General features: G+C 35.1%; 1 protein-coding gene across 2 annotated transcripts in view; it reads right to left on the bottom strand.

The window, feature by feature from the left end:
• The window catches only part of rdx (BTB/POZ and MATH domain-containing protein rdx), a 559,722-nt gene that overhangs the window by 68,700 nt on the left and 474,179 nt on the right, over nt 1–16,843 (bottom strand). The window contains exon 1 of one of the 2 annotated variants that reach the window (XM_067759029.1): nt 10,367–15,566. The exons of the other annotated variant lie outside the window; for it this stretch is intronic. Within the exon in view, the coding sequence (XP_067615130.1) occupies nt 10,367–12,558 (2,192 nt within the window). The 5' untranslated portion in view covers nt 12,559–15,566. Of the gene's footprint in view, nt 1–10,366; nt 15,567–16,843 lie in introns of those variants that run through there. 2 annotated transcript variants of the gene reach the window in all.

Raw genomic sequence — 16,843 nt, forward strand, 5'->3', positions numbered from 1 at the left:
GCTTTCTTCTTTGCGCTTTTTGATTTTTTGTCGCCTTTAACATTATGAGCGCCGTATCGCTTCAAGGCGAATTTCTTGAATTTTGCGTATTGCAAGATATTTTTTTGCCAAGCCTTGTGTGTTGTGTCCTTCATTTCGCACAGAGAGCATATTCATTTCCGTTTTTTTTTACAATATGCGACAACTTTTTTGTCGCTTTTGCAATCTATTTATATTTGCATATAATCAATTGTGTTCGCGCTTTTGAAGGGCTTCTTCTGTGCGAGGTTTTCCTTGATTTCTCTTTTGCTTTGTTTTTTTGGTTCACAATTGTGGTCAACAGCCACTTCCCGTCGTATATATCAAGCAGTGCCCTCCGTTTGCATTACAAGCAGAACAATATTTTGATTTCACACAACGAAGCGAAATTGTGCAATCGATTGGAAATCCTTTGAGAAGGCATTTCAGTTAATTGATATTCATAGGGATATGTATTCTTGTTTAGTCATTACCATGTAGGTATGCACGGAAGTGTTCCCTTTGAGGTTTTTTAGGGAGCAGAAACTAACGAAGCCCCTTTGTAAAGGACGGATAAGCCCGACTTAGGCTTGAACGGATTTACATAAAAAGAGAAGTGGCTATTCGTCTGGAAAACATTTTTTTATTTCCCAGAATGAAATATATAGAAAAAACAGCAAAAAAGAAAAAAAAAACGAGAAAGTTTCGAAAATTTTTGTACTGAATGTTCCGGAAGTATTTGGACAGCCAAACCAAAAAAAAAAAGGTCGCGCATTGGACTATTTCAGGTAATCCTGAAATGTTCTCCCACAAACCAATTTTTCATATGAAGGGAAAAGTAAGATTAGTATAAAACAAACCTCGGAGAAAGCATGACTGTCACTTCTTTGTGCATCTTTATTTTTTATAACGCATGTTTCTACATAATCGTACTAATGAGCTACGGTCACGCTCGTTTCGGAGTTTTTTTTCATACTAAGTATTTAAGTTAAAAAAGAAGAAAAATAAGACTAGTATCAAGTAAACTGCAAAGCGAGCATGACCGTCATTCATTTGTACGTCATAATTTATTATTACTTGGAGATCCACACTGAAAAAAAAAGACTGGTAAAATCAACCGAAATATGGGTCAATTCAACCAAAATTTATTTCAATTTTTATCCATCGCAACAAGATGTTGAATCAACTGCACGCAAATCGTTGATTCGTAATTGACCGTTTTAGTAATCAAATGAACAAAAAAAGTTGTCGCGACAGCTTTGTACGAAAGTACCTATGTATGTTGCGGCGTTTGCAAGGCAGATGAGTTTTCACTGAGATCTTTTCAGTGCAGAAATACACTCGGAGTGCTTGCCGAACAGTGCCGAGGGGCGACCCCGCTTAGGAACATTTTCTTCTAATTGAAAAACCTTATTTCTAAAATTTTTATGTTGCTTTGCCCGGGGTGTGAACCCAGGGTCTTCGGTGCAGTAGCCGGAGCAGGCTACCATCCCACCAATGCGGCCGCCATATACATACGTAAATATGTGCATACATATAGTACACAGCATACATAAGTACAAAGTAAAGAGGGCAGTGAGCGTTACAATTGAAATTTGCTCATGCATTGACTGTTGATCGCTGTTGAAATGACCAGTGAGATTTGTTGTGTTAACAAAAAAATCAGTTAGATTGATTAGGAATCTGTCAATTTTACAGAAGTTTGTTAACTTAAAAGCGACAATTTTTCTTCTGTTGAAACGACTAAACTAATTTGTTCGCTTGACAAAGAACTCGGTTGAATTAACCATAATTCGATCAATTTCACCGAATCTCCGTTAAGTCAAGAACAACAGAACCGATTTGTTGATTTTACTAGCACCATTTCTTTCAGTGCATATATGCGCACTAAGGAACGACAATCATGCTCGCTACGTCGCTTGTTTCACACTAATTGTAGGACTTCTGCACTCACTGCATTTCATATTGAGGTGAGACCCTACTTCTTTCAAAATACAAAATCCAACATTTCCCCAATTCCACTCGGTTAATCTCGCTCCCTGCGTACTTGAACTACTTTCGTCTTATTTTTATTCGAAACTTATCATACCATTGCACTCTACTGAAATATATTTTTCTTATTTGATTTCCTCTCAACATCAAAGGCCTTGCATTTAATTTCAATTGCAATTTATTTCTTTTCATTTTTTTAAACTAAATCAAACCAACCTCTTAACCCAATTAAAGTAATTTAGCACGAGGTGACTAACTACTAATGAAATTCATACCTGAATTGATAATTTCTAATTGAAAGGATATGAACTAAATTCCTTTACGTTATGATGTTTGAAGTACTACATGAACACGAAAACAAAATTATCAAAGCACTTAATGCATGAAAAGGGGCAAATAGTTGTTGTTGTGTTTATGAGCTGGGAAAAAAATGGCACACGCTGCAGCGGCACAGCACTGTAAATAAAAATTGACCTGTGACCTCAAAAAAGTAGTTGAGTAAAATAAAATGAAAACTACACAAGCGCAACAACGCTTGAAGCAAATAAAGAATGCCATAAACTTAACGGTTAACGCCCACACAAATGAAGTAAAATATTATATAAATATATGTATTAACATGGAAATAAATAAAATGAGGATATTGAAAAAAGAAACATTTAATTTTTGTTAATATGTCGAGGATATGCAAAAATAGCTAAGCTCATTTGGTTGGCGAATCACAAAACAATGCAAAGTTACGCGAAAAGTTACAGAAAATAGTAAACAAAAAAAAAAAAAAACAAAAAGATACATTATAACACTTGTCAAAAGAGTGTAGAAACAATCACAACTAAACCATAAATAAATAACCTCAAAATTACGTAATATATCCTCCAAATCAGTTGTCGATACTTTCGGTAACATTGTTTAAGATTCGTTCAGAACAGGAAGTGCTTATAGCAAAATATCGTATTTCAGGCTTTTCGAGAGCTAACTATTTTTAGAAATTGTATTAACCCTAACCAGAACGACAAACCAAGGTTAAGATTTGCTAAAAATTGGTGGGGCTAACGACAAATGATAGGTATTCTTCGGACTTCGGTCAAAAATCAAGTTACTTACCTCAGACCGAGGTATTCGAAAAGTCAGAACACGTGCATATAAAAATTAAACTAAAAATAAACACGGCGACTGGTAAAATATTAAACAAAAAAATGAAGTGGATGAGCCGAAAACTTGAATAAAATAAGTGAGAGTAGCATTAGAGCCGTTTTCTCATGTGAACTTTAAAATTTATATACCCCATAAAGACAAATTTTGTTTAAAAAAAAATTTTTGTATGGGGCAGATAAAGCTTAAAGCTCACATGAGAAAACGACCCTAATACTACATTGCTACTCTTAGTTATTTTATTCAAGTTTTCGGCTCATCCGTTCTCTTGTTTACAAAACGACCCTTAATATACTAATAAGATATATTTAAGAGAAGCTTCCAATTTGAAGAGCTTTGCATACAAAATAGCTTTCAATATATCATATATATCAAAGCCAAAAACAATTGTTAGGTCAGGATTAAAGGATTTTTTTCAGATTTTATTTTATTATTATTTATTTAAATTTCAATATTGTTTTAGAAACAGTAGAAAAACTTAAACAAACTGATTCAGGCACAATATATGAATATAAGAACCCCAACCAATCAAAAATTTTAGGCTAAAGCGATTGTATTTTGGTAGTTCTTATTTCCAATAGCACTGGTTTATCGCTAGGCAATGTATGGGTATGCCTATTTGCTGTTTTTTTTTGTGTAGTTTTTGCTCTTCTTAATTTTTACTTCTGAGAGAAATATAGGCACGCCAGAAAAAAGGAACTACTTCGTATTATAACAAAGTTAATTTTTCGTGAGTAAGAAATATTCTGCATTCATTTATGAAAATAACACCATAAGGTTGAAGGTTTAAAAGGTCAAATACCTCTTAAATTAAGATGAAAATGATAATGAACGGATGTTTGGAATCATTGTCTATACTAAACTGCTAAAACGGCGTCCAACAATTTCGTTTCCTCATTACCATATAACATTTATATTGAGAAACATTTGAAAATCTCTTAGGAACTTTCATGTTTTTTTTTCTCTTAAGAGATAATACGATCTAGATTTACTTACATCATTATCTCAAGAACTTAGGACTTGGGCCTTGGTTACTTAAAAAATCGCACCCGAACGTTAGATTATAATTAAACTCACGTAGCTCGCCTATTCTTACTTTATACTTCATGTGTTTTCTAATCATCGCAGCCAATTAAGATAACAATGTTCCTAAACGCAGTTCATTATCATTTTCCATCCTAAACGGCTCAAATCGAACTATTTAGTTGCATCGTTACCAAATAACACCTGGATGTTGTGCAAATGGTCTAGCACCATTGCATTGCAAATATGTGTAAAGTATTTTTACAATACACTAACAAATTTCATGACTATGCATTTGCTACGTTATTGCAAATATGCAACATCGAAAACCGTATTGAATAGCAAATCAGCAGCTATCAACACAAAACAAAATATGAAAAAACAACAATTTTATGAAAAAAAAGTTGTTCCCGATCCGCAGATTATATTTGCTATAGAAACATTTCCAAAATCAAATGCACAAAGCTTTGAACTCCCATAATGTTTTTCTCTTAAAAGGCAATGCGAGCTCAATTTATTTACATATATAATTTTTTTAGTCATTATCTACGCTATTTTGGGCACAGTACTTACGCTCTTAATATAAGTTCCAATAAAATTGCAGAACATTAAGGTAATTTCCTATAGTACATTGTCAACGTTTCTTTGAAGTTGAACACTGTTTTGGAAATTGCACTGGTGTGAACATGAGAAAGCACGCTAAAATGACATCACTGTCCTACTTATATAGCAATATGAAATCGTGCCACACTACAAACTCCAAAAGGTGTTGAGGAACTTTAAGAAGAGTTGAGACCAAAAATGATAATTCAACGGTTAAACGAAAAGGTTCTTACAAGAGGCCAAACTATGGACCCAGATAACCAGGAATGCTTAACAAATTAAAATTGTTAAAGGTACGTTTAATAATGAGTTTCTATGTAACTCCGTAATGCTGACAAATGCAAGGGTTGGTTATAAGTTTAGCTTCTAGCGAATAGATGATGTTGGGTGCAGATTTTTGGGCAATCCGAAGGAAATATGAGACGGATTAATTCAAGAGCAAAACTGTTCCAATTTCAATGGGTAACCTCAGTCGCATGAGATACATGGAAATAGGACATTAGTTGAATAAAAAAGGAGCAGTATATATACAATTTTCAATATCAAACAAATGTATCGCATGCGACAAAAAATTATTTCCACCACCAATAATTACACAGCCTGTGCAAGCATAATATCCAAATGAAATTAAAATGTTTGAAAGGCGTCTGCATGGCGCGTCAGGACAAATGCCATTCAAAAGCTATGCAACAACAAAAAAATTTAATATTGACAGCAAATAATAATAATGCCAGAGCTAAAAAAAAAACAGGCTTACAACAAAGACGAAAAATAAAGATAAAGAGAAAAAAGAAACTAAAATATAATATTTAATCAACGGTAGCAGCAACAAGCAGAGCAACAGATAATAAAAAAAAAGAAGAGTAGACGATGCTGGAGACGGCATTAAATTCAATGCAAGACAAATTAACCTCATTTAAGAAAGTTAATATATTGGGAAAACGAAAGAGGAAATGGCTGCTATTTAAAGGCATAAAGAGCACAAGAATATAGAACAAAGCGGCGAAATTACATAAAATTAAGATATAATCTGGAGAGCGTCAAGTTATACCTCCCAAAAAATACTCTAAACAAAATTAAAAGAAAAAAAGAATTGGTTAAAACTTTCTAAATATAAAAAACACCGAATGCAGCGTCGTACAACTTGGAGAACTTGAGTAATTTTCTAAATTCAGAGGAATATTTTACATATGTATAGCAGCGAACAGAAAAGTAGCAGGGTCAATTTTTAATAAATTTTATCCATTAAATTTTTTTTATTTTCGACATTTAAGAAAAATTGTATAACTGAAACTATGCATATCAAACTCAAAAACGTTTTGGAAAAATTCTATAATACCAAAAAATGTTTGGAAAATGTCGAACATTTCTCTAATATCAATAACAACATATTTTATAAAGGAATAAAATGCATCGCTAATTAAATATATATCAATAGTATTGATTTTACATATAGCAGCGGAAGCTTGCTAATAAAACACTGCTCAAAATTCACTTAGAACAAGTTCTGCTGAACGTGCCTAAAAATATTCCATACAATTTGGTTTAAAGACATATAGTATACATTTGTATGTACCTACCAGTTGTGTATGAAAGAAATAGCAACAAAAAAGGCAAATATTTGGAGAGCAAATACTTTTACACCAGTATGAACGTTGAAGCTACCAAAAATCTCGCTGATGAAGAAGGGAAATTCAGAAACATGTCCTAGTAACCACAGCATTGAGCATATTTTGTTATTTTTCTCTAATTTAAAATTGAAATAATCCAATGATACTGTGCCAAATAGCCAATTTCACAGATAAGGGAGACAAAACAGCTAAACTTACTGGGTGCTAATAAAAATGTGTCACGATTTTTACGACAGCAGGCTTCATTCAATAGCAGAAGTCAAAGGCGCGACCCATATAATACGCGACGCTTAACCTGTTTGCTTGATTGCCATATTAGATATTTAGGAGAGGAGCTGAGTGAAAGAGAGACAGGGCAGTGCAGCACTTATATTTCAATTACTACTAACTATTTTTCTTACATTTGTTGGTGTTATTTCATTGTATGTACACAAGCAATCGAAAAGTAGGAAAGCAACAGGAAAGTAGGTAAACAGCACGTTATCCCTATTGAGCTTACAATAACAATAAATATCAAGCGTCATTAGTCGGTCATCAACATATAAATAAATGCTGTCTGACAAAGCGCATTAGGTAGTAGATACTTATATGCATTAACCACATCACCACCTTACATCCTCGCTGTCTTCAAACTCACACAGCACACGCTCCGCCTCATCACCACTCAGCTACTAAAGTATTTCAATCATTATGGAAATTCCGCTGCTGTTGCATACATTCGAACGTGTTTGTTGTTGCAATAGAATTTTGTATTTACATTTTTTGAAATACTAGATACAACAACAAACACAATAAACATCACGCTTACCAAAACCAAAAATAGGTTGTTACACTCAATAATTTTGTGTGATCTTTTACGCTCGTTGTGATATGAGAAGAATGCATCTCAGTAACAGTGGGCCAATGTTGTTAAAAAAAAGTGTTGAAATGAAAATTACTGTTCTTATTGAACAGTTAAAAATATGGAAATTGAGTTTTTAAGTTCAGTAAGAATCCTGCAAGAATAAGCACCGGTTAGGGACTTTAAATATTACCTCAAGGCATCTCAAAAAAAGCTGGACAGTTTGAGAAAACATTAGACAAACAAAGGCTTTGGCGTAAGTAATAGATTAGAATCAGGCCACCAAATTTCAACTCCGACAAAGTGACAGCTTTAGATATGATTATAACAACAATAATACTGTGTTTTTTTTTACATTTATAGACCTTTACGCTTAAATTTTATATGGACTGCTAAGCGTCAAACTTTAAATACACCTCTGAAATATCTGCGCATAAAATTAGTATTACTAAATTTCAATACGCATTACTCAGATGTATGTAAATGAAATATGTTTCACCTCTACACTAATTCTATGTATCACCTCTCAAAATAGTCCGTATCCACAATTCATCGCAACTGATTTAGCTATATGTTATTCACTATGGCCATCAGAGGGTTGTGTCTCTGCTTTTCGGTACACCCTGTGCTGTAGCTAGTTGTTTAACCACTGCCGCTAAGTGGGTTTTCTAAGCATTATCTAAGCGAGCGTTTTTTAATGCGCAAATGTAAACGCGTGTAAAAAAAAAAAACACGGCCAATATAATGTTATAGGCGAAACATTATTTGTTCAGTGTTTTCATAAAAAACTCCCTTAAGATGGAACTAAAAGTACCGAAACGCGTGAGAGAAAACGGGCAATCTAACTTAACGGTCTTAAAGCGCGCCAAAAATACCAGTTAAGTCCAAACAATCGAAGCATAATTAGACCCGTTGAGATATAAGTTGAACTGACCAGTCAATATAGATCTTAGATAAGTTGAACTGACCAGTCAATATAGATCTCACATAGACTGAATGTGTCCATAGTTGGAGAGAAATAGGGATACTTAGGCGTACTTGCAGAACAACAAGTTTACTTTTAATTCAGAGCTAACGTGACATGTAACCCCTCAAACATTTTTGATAAATTTTTGAAATTAACTATGAGCTAAAAAAATTAACTTGCCGTTCTGCAAGTGGGCCTTAAAGTGTTTTTAGATCTACGAAAGTTAGTTCAATGTTTGTTTTTGAAAGCATATACCAAATAGATGAAAAGAAATAGTAATGCCAATTACAACACCTAAATCATCATCTTTGTTGACAAAGACCAAATGACTACCTGAGATAACGTAAAACGTGGTATGAATGCTAGAAAATTATGAGAATGATATATAAAAGACATGATTAACATTTAGGCATAAAAATTTCAGAAAGACACCAATCGGCAAGAATGAGAATCAAATCATGTTGTCCGATGGGACATTACCTCAACGAAAGCAGAAGGCAACAAAATAGCGAGAGTTGCAGTCTTCAATTTCAATACACAGGAATCAATTCGGCAAATATGATCCCTAAAGCTCTGCAGGTCAGTCATAAGGCATGAGAATTCTTATACCCGTTGCAGCGAGGGCCAAAAGAAAATTATGCTCAAATTTTGGGGTTTTGGGGGGAATTTTTTAGAAACCCCTCGAGAAATTGGTATATAAGGTACCTTAAGCCCGTCTTTGAAAAAGATGCAAAATTTAGTACTGGTTAGTAGAAACAACGCACGAAATTTTGAGATTGTATGAGCTCATCAGACTTCAGATACGCATTTAGCATGTTGAAATAAATTTTTACATTTGTCCGTGAGGACCTCATTAGACTGAATAGTCCATAATGTTGAACGGCCGACAGTAAAAAATATATAGTTTTTTAAGACTAAATAAAAGGAAAACATATCAGTAAAAACGAAAAAAAAATCAGTAAAAAAGGGACAACTCATTGAAACCTCAAATTAAAGTTATATGGAGAGTCCAATTTTAGCAGAACTTTTTTTGTTTTTCGGTTTTACGGATATGTTTATAAGTATTTCTCTTATTCGCTCATAAAATAAATCCAATTTTTATTGCCGCCCATTAGAGAATGGTCTCGTTGAGTTATTGTGCTGTTACTGAGGAAGGTATCACTGGCGTTGACCCGTAACACTGACCCGTAACTGTGTAACACCATGGCGCATTGACGCCAGTGGCTACAGTCACACCAGATTGTTACAAACTCCTCTTGGACTAAACATATATTGGGAACACTGCAAGTCAACGGAGCACAGCTTTGAATTTTGAAGCGAGCGACATCTCTTAACAGATGGATGCAGATATCGACAAGTACTGTGTAATAGCTCAATATATAAGGCAATAACTCTGATTCAAAAGCTGATTGCGATTCAGAAGCTGAATACTCATGTTGCCATCGTCAACCTTAACGCAATGGCGTTAGTATTGCCAATAACAAAACCAAATTTGATTCATTGGACGCAGCGCAAAAAATTTATTTGGTGCAATTGCACTCGTACCAGAAATGGGACCAATTTCAACACAAAAAAAAAAAAAAAAAACAGCCAGCCTTAGTCAAAATTATAGACCACGTTTTAGTTTTTGCGTGCCTTTGTAAACTTTACAAAATTGAAAGTTCAATGCAAAATTGAAATTTAAATATTTTCAATTTCTTTGCTATTCAACCCACTGTGCATTAAGGGCACAGCAATAGAACGTGCTGCGAGTTAACGGCCTCCATGGAAATTTAGGGCACGCGATGAACTTTTGGAGCAAAAATTATACAACGAGAATGGGCCGAGCATAGAAAGCGCTAAAGAGAAAGGGGAGAAAGTAGAATTTTCGGATGCTGTTTCTGTTTTTTTTTTTTAAGTTGTAGTGGCAGAAAATTTGTGAAGCTTAACAAAAATGCACCGCTGCGTTTGATAGACCCGCCTTAGCTATTCAGAAGATTTTTTTCCAATGTGAATTGAAGATTTTTTTTTTCAGCGCCCACTCATTTCTATCATTTTTTTTAGCTTTTTACTTTCCATTCAAAGATTTCGGTGGCAACTACTTATTTGGCTTCTTTATATACATTTTTTTAAATTAAGAAATAAATTTTCAATTTTTTTTTGCAAAGTTTTTCTTATTACCTTTTGTTATCACAGAAATGTGCGGCAGCAGCGATGGCATTGGCGGCGGCGGCATTACAAAATTCTTTCGAATTCGGACATTTAACTAATAATACTAGGCACAGAGGAGATTGTTGTTGTTGTTGGGAATGATGTGGGTGATTATGATGATTGTGTAGATGCTGCGGCGGCGGCACTTGATTGTTATTGTTGTTGCTATTCCCGCTGTTTTGATGTTGTTGCTGTTGGGAATTACCCTGCTGCAAATGATTTTGCAAATGCGGCGAGTTATGTTGTTGCGGCAACTGTTGTTGTTGTTGATGATGATGCGAATGTTGTGGGTAGCGAGAATGTTGAGGAATTTGTTGTTGTTGCATTCGGTGGTTACTTGTTGGATTATTATTATTATTTATCGCTGATTGATTGTACTGTTGCAAGTGATGTTGTTGTTGTTGTTGCTGATTCAAGTGACGCCTTATCGATTGATTTATGCGATTTGTAATCGAATTTGTTAGAGCAGATTGATGATGGCTGCGATAATGATTATGCGTCAGGTGATGATGATGATTGTTGTTGTTGTAGTGCGATGAGTTAGCAGCTGCTACACTGCTGCTACTCGCTGCTAAGAGGTGTTGTTGGAGGTGGCTGTTGTTGTTACTGTTTGTGGCGGTGGTGTGGTTGTTGCTATTATTGTTGCTGCTACTACTGTCGTTCTGATTGTTGCTATTGTTATTGCTGTGACATCCAAATAGCCGACTGGCAATTATGCTGTTATTCAGGTGGTAACTTTGTTGTTGGTTGTTGTTAGCGTGGTCTCTGTTGCTGTTGTTGTTGTTGTTGTTGCTGCTGCTGGAATTATTGCCATAAACGCTAGCATAGAGTTCAGGATTTGAGATCGCTGAAGAAGAAGAAGCAAATGATGCTGATGAAGCAGACGATGACGAAGACGAAGAAGAGGAGGAAGACGACAAGGATGACGTTGAAGCAATGGAGAGCGGCGGTGACGGTGGCCCGGAGTTCGTAATGGAATTATCGTTGCGGTAATTATTACTGCTGTTGTTGTTGTTGTTGTACGCCAATGTCGAGGAACTGTGTGAACGTTTAAAAATTCTATGCAAATTATTGTTAAAAGCTTCCTGCAACAAATTGCTGCTCGGTGTTGCCAAATGTCGTTGCAATGTTGCTGTATTGCTGCGCAAGCTGTTATAGAGGTTGTTGTTGTGGCTGTGGCTGCTGCTGCTACTACTACTACTACAACTGCCGCTGCTGCTGCTGGCGCTTGCACTCGTCGTTGCTCGGTTTTTATTCTCACTTGATGCTCCACTTTCGAAATTGATGTGACCCAAATGTTGCTGCAACACTGAGGGTGCTTGCTGTTGTTGTTGTTGTGGTGGTTGTTGCAAATGCAGCTGTAATTGCGGCAATGCTGACACGTGCTGTAATGTTGAGGCAGCTGATTGTTGTTGTTGTTGTTGTTGCTCCTGCTCAATGCTGCCAGCATACAAAGCAGAGGAATGCAAACCGCGCAAAGCTACCGGCGGCGTTGAGATCAACTGTTGCAGGCGACTACAATTGTTATTGTTGCTTGTGCTGTTGCTGCTGCTGCTGGCCAATTGACGACTTATGCTGCCGCTTACTTGAGAACTACCACTACCACTTCCACTACTACTACTACTGCTACTAGCAATCGCTTCCACTAAAAGTGGTGACGAACTAACGGAAGATGCGGCAGCAGCAATTATTGCTGTTGTTGTAGGCGATGTTGCAGGGCTGGCTACAGTTGAGCTGCGGTTGCTGGGTCTGGGGCTGGAGCGAGGTGTTGTAGCCGTCGGTGATGCTGCTCCGGTCGTTGTGGCTGCAATTTCGACTGTTGCTCCTGCAGCTGCTCCAATTAGCTCTGCGCCACTAATGCTACAACAACAATTATCTGTCAAAAGTGCTTCGTGTTGTTGTTGCTCACCGCGCATTTGCTGCTGTATTTGTTGCTGCTGCGTATTATCCTGCAACAGTTGTTGCTTTTCGCGCTGTTGCTGTTGCTCTTCAAGTGCTTGCACTTCAGCTAAAATGTCATCCAAGACCGGCTGCTGCTGTTCGTTCGGTTCGATGGCCGCCAACTCTACTAGGTCACCAACACCAACAACACTATCTATTGCTGCACGCACAACATTTAGCTGATTTCGCTTTTTCTTAATTTTCACAAATGGATCAAACATTTTATAGCTGTCGTTGGCGACAATTTTGTTAGAAATCCAACTTTTTTATACTGCACGATTTTTTTTTGGAAATTCGTGGGTTTTTACTCAGAATTGAGCTTTAGAATGTTAAAAAAATAGTTAAATTTTCTAAGTAATTTTTTTTTTAAATTCACTTGCTTATTAATTTTCTACTTTAAACATTTCTTCAAGCATTTGTTGGGTTTTTTATTTAACTTCTTTCAATAATTTTTTTAAATTATTTTCTCTTTTCATTAGTTCCTTTTTAAAAATTATATTTAAATGCTTATTTTTAAAAATAAATTTTTTTTTCTAAAATTTTTTTTTTCACTTCACAATCTAAGTTTATTTTGTACTGTTTGAAATAGCGTAGGATTTAGTTTAGAATATACTTTAACATTTAAAACTTTTTTTGCGAGTCTCTAAACACACATTACATTAATTTAAAAAATTTTTATTTGTTTTTAAATTTGTTGTTGTTCTCAATTTGTTTTGTAAACGTCTACAATTTGTTCTGAATTTATATTTAATGCTAAACTTTTTTTGGTTTTTTGTCTAAACTTTAATAATTTTTTTTTTTTAGTTTTGGCTCAAAATTATTTTGTGTTTTTTTTTTAATTTTTATCAGAATGTCTACAAATATGCAATATATTTCTAATCACTTTTTTCGGTGTGTTTCTAATTTTTTGTTACAGAAAACATGATTTTTTCCTTATTTTGCCAGTTTTATTAAATTTTTTTTATTTCACAAATTTGTTTTGTTTATTAAATTTTGTATATGCGAAGTAACAGATTTTTATATTATTTACTAAATTTTTTGTATTTATTGTTTTTTAGTAACAACTTGTATTTCACACTTTTATATCTAGTTTTTAGAGTCACAATTTTTGTTGTTTTGCTGCATGCAAAAAAGTTACAAAAAATCTATTTTCTTTTTGTGCAAAAATTAAAAATTTTTGAAATTTAAAGTTTTTTTATTCTTTTTTATAAAGTGCACTACTAACACTCATGTACGGTTATGTGCTTTTTAATTTTAAAAAATCTTCATAATTATAATTTGTTGCTTTTTTCAAGCACTTTGAGTCTATTTCAGAATTTTTATATAATTTTTTCGTATAATTTTTTTTAATTGAATTTGATTTTTTTTTTTATTTTCTTGCTTTGTTTCTTCTCACTGTTTTTTTTTTTTAGTTTCTCACAAAACGCGGATACGGACCGTCAGTTGTTGTTATTTTTTGTCTATACGCGGTTAGAATTTATAAAATATGGCGATTCTATAAAATTTTCCCACCTTTTTTTTCTGTTAAAACTTTTTCTTTTTTCAAATTTTTGGCCAACTTTTGCACGTTCGTTTTCGACAAAAAAATCTACACCCAAATTTTTGTTTAGTTAATATTTTTTTTTTTGCTATTTTCTGTGTTTTGCGCTCGACGAACTCGTTGCGCGCTGCTTTTTGAGGCTGTCAGGTCACAAACTACACAACTGGCATAACTTGAATATATATATAACATTTATATGTTGTTGCTATTTTATATGTACAATTGTCATGCGTACGAACTTCATAAATGTGTATACAAATTATATACACTGGTTTGATATACAAATTTTCTTTGAAGTGGGGGCGGGTGTTTTTAGCGATTATTAGGTTATTTGCTGCTTTAGCTATTTATTCTGGGTTTCACACTATCAGGTGATTTTAACTAATATTATTTATAAAGGTTCACAAATAAATATATGTACACATACACACTGATAAAATATTTATATATTTTTCATTTTTCCATGCTGTTTGGAGTCTCTACTAACCGCGCTAAAACGATCCGCTCTGCTTGAAAGTTACCGTACGACTGACTGGTCTGTTGGGATCGTACGAAAAATGCAGTCAACAGCCAAGCTAGCAGCTGGTTTGGTGGCCAACTAAAAGTTGACGTCAACGTCAAAACGTCCACGTCGAAGTCAACGACAACGTATACAGCACACGGCCGCAGAGCATGAGCAAATCAGTAAATCAAACAGCAATGTACACTTGCAGTCATATGAAGAGGCTCAAAGGAAATTAAATTAAGTGTTTTTCCCTGTTGACATCTTCAATACAGACCTTTTTCAGCTATACGTATATTCAGGCATTTCTCTTTCAGTATACGACCGTATTCAAGATATGAATTAAGATACTATTTAATATTTAGTTTTGAAAGAAAATATGATTTTATTAAAAATTATGATGTTTTAAACAAAAAAAAAAAAAACTTGCCGTATTGGTTTAATTCGTGAATATAGACTTAGTCTTAAAATTTCGATATCACATACAATTTGTTTTCATTTTTAATCGCAATCACGGAATCAACTCAATGGGGTACGATTAAGGTTAAAATTTTCCAAAACACTGCAAAAATGTTTAATTGGTAATATAAACAAAAAAATGAAAAAATCTTGCAACAAATTTCACACAGTGTCCTTCAATCTTTAAAACTCTGAGCTACTATATATCATCGCTAAATACTGACCTTGGTAAAACTGAGACCCTCTTAAGAATGCCTACTCCTTTAATAAGAAGCAATATCTTACGATCGAATTAATCTAGTTTTAAAATTATTTCAGCTTATGCTAATGGCAGCAAGATCCCGAATTCGTATTTTATCTAGGATATTCTTACTAACGGGAAATTCAGAATTCTTGTTGGGAAGAATTAGGTTAGGTTGAACTGGCTGGTCAATAAAGACCTAACAAAGACTGAATGTGTTCATAGTGTTACCAGAAGTTGTTTGACGACCAAACGTAAAAGCCTCGCGCTACAAGGACTAATACTAGAACTTTTATGGGACCTAGCTCCATTGCTGCCTCGAAATCTAGCAGCCCTTTGAAGCTGCAATCGTAACCTAGCAAGGGCAGGGGACGAACACAGGCCTTTAGGATACATGGCTGACACCTTATCGAAAAACAAACAACCAGATCTTAATGTTGAGAGCACTTCGAGCCGACACTGAGAAAAATATCGGAATTGGAGCATTTGGTAAGACAAGGAATGCCATAGGAATGCAAGGAAAAGGACGCCTTTACATACCGCGTTGAGATTGGACTCAATGAGAGGAGTGTGTGAATGCTGTCGTAACTTAAAGTAGGAAGTGAGGCGTCTTTTCAAAAAGAAAAAAGTAGACGCAGAAGACGGCAAAGAATTGCGAACGGCAAATCCTGCGAAGAAATACCATAAAACTGTGACCTGATAACATTTGTATAGAGTGCTTACGTTATGAAGGGAACGCTCTCTGAAAAACACTGATCAGTAGCCTAGAATCTAGGCATTTTTTGTGAGGCTGTTGCAGAATCTGATTGGACCTTTTGGCTGCGGTTTTAGACCTGTGTTTGCTTGGTTTACAAGTAAAACTTTAAACGACGTTGAGCAACATCGCCTGCTTAGTCAGAATTTTCTAAATAAAGCGGAGAAATCCTGTTGGCAACAAATGGTACTTAAGACAAAACTTAACAAGTCACTTTCCGTTCCCGTTCAACTACAAGGAACTCAACCACATACGGTACATTAGATGAGGTGGTTCTGGGAAAACTAAAGAGACGACTTTTACGGCAGATTTTTGGACATTTGCGTAGTCCATAGAATTAAGCTGGCTAGGTCATGTTTTGCTAACGAAGGAAGATGTTCTGACCAGAAAGGTATTCTCAGCGACACCTACGAAGCATTAAGTGCACAAGCCAAGTCTTTATTTGTCACAGGGCAGCAAGAAATTTTACAGCCCTAGTGTTCGTGGTTGTCAATGTGCAAGGTATGAATAATAAGAAAAATATATGTATGTATGTAGATATGTGTCACGACTTCAACGCTTTGGTGGCTTCGGGCAGGACTCACTATAACCAAGAGTCATGATGGAATGGAGCTGCCGGACAGCTGCTGTCCCATAGAAACCGAATTCTAAACCTATTCAGATGGTCAGCAGTGTATCTACTACAGATGTAAATATACCCAATGAAGGTTTACATATTTATATAAAAGTGCACACACACATATACAAACTGACTTATGATGGGGCGAACGAACCAGCAGCAATTGAGTGAACGAACGTATAAAACCCAAAAAGTGATGAGGTCGCGCGGTTGGGCGCAAAGAGGCAACAAACACACACAAAACAGTGAACGTCGATGAACCAGCCAGGCGGCCAGTCACTCACAAAAGCCAAAAACAAAAAAAAAGATAGAGAAAACAACCAAATAAAAATTTCACTTGCTCAGTCGCTGTTAACGTCACTGCTGCTGCTACGTTTACCCGCATATTTTG

The sequence above is a fragment of the Eurosta solidaginis genome, chromosome 1 (assembly GCF_040869045.1).
Source record: "Eurosta solidaginis isolate ZX-2024a chromosome 1, ASM4086904v1, whole genome shotgun sequence".
Classification (NCBI taxonomy): domain Eukaryota; kingdom Metazoa; phylum Arthropoda; class Insecta; order Diptera; family Tephritidae; genus Eurosta; species Eurosta solidaginis.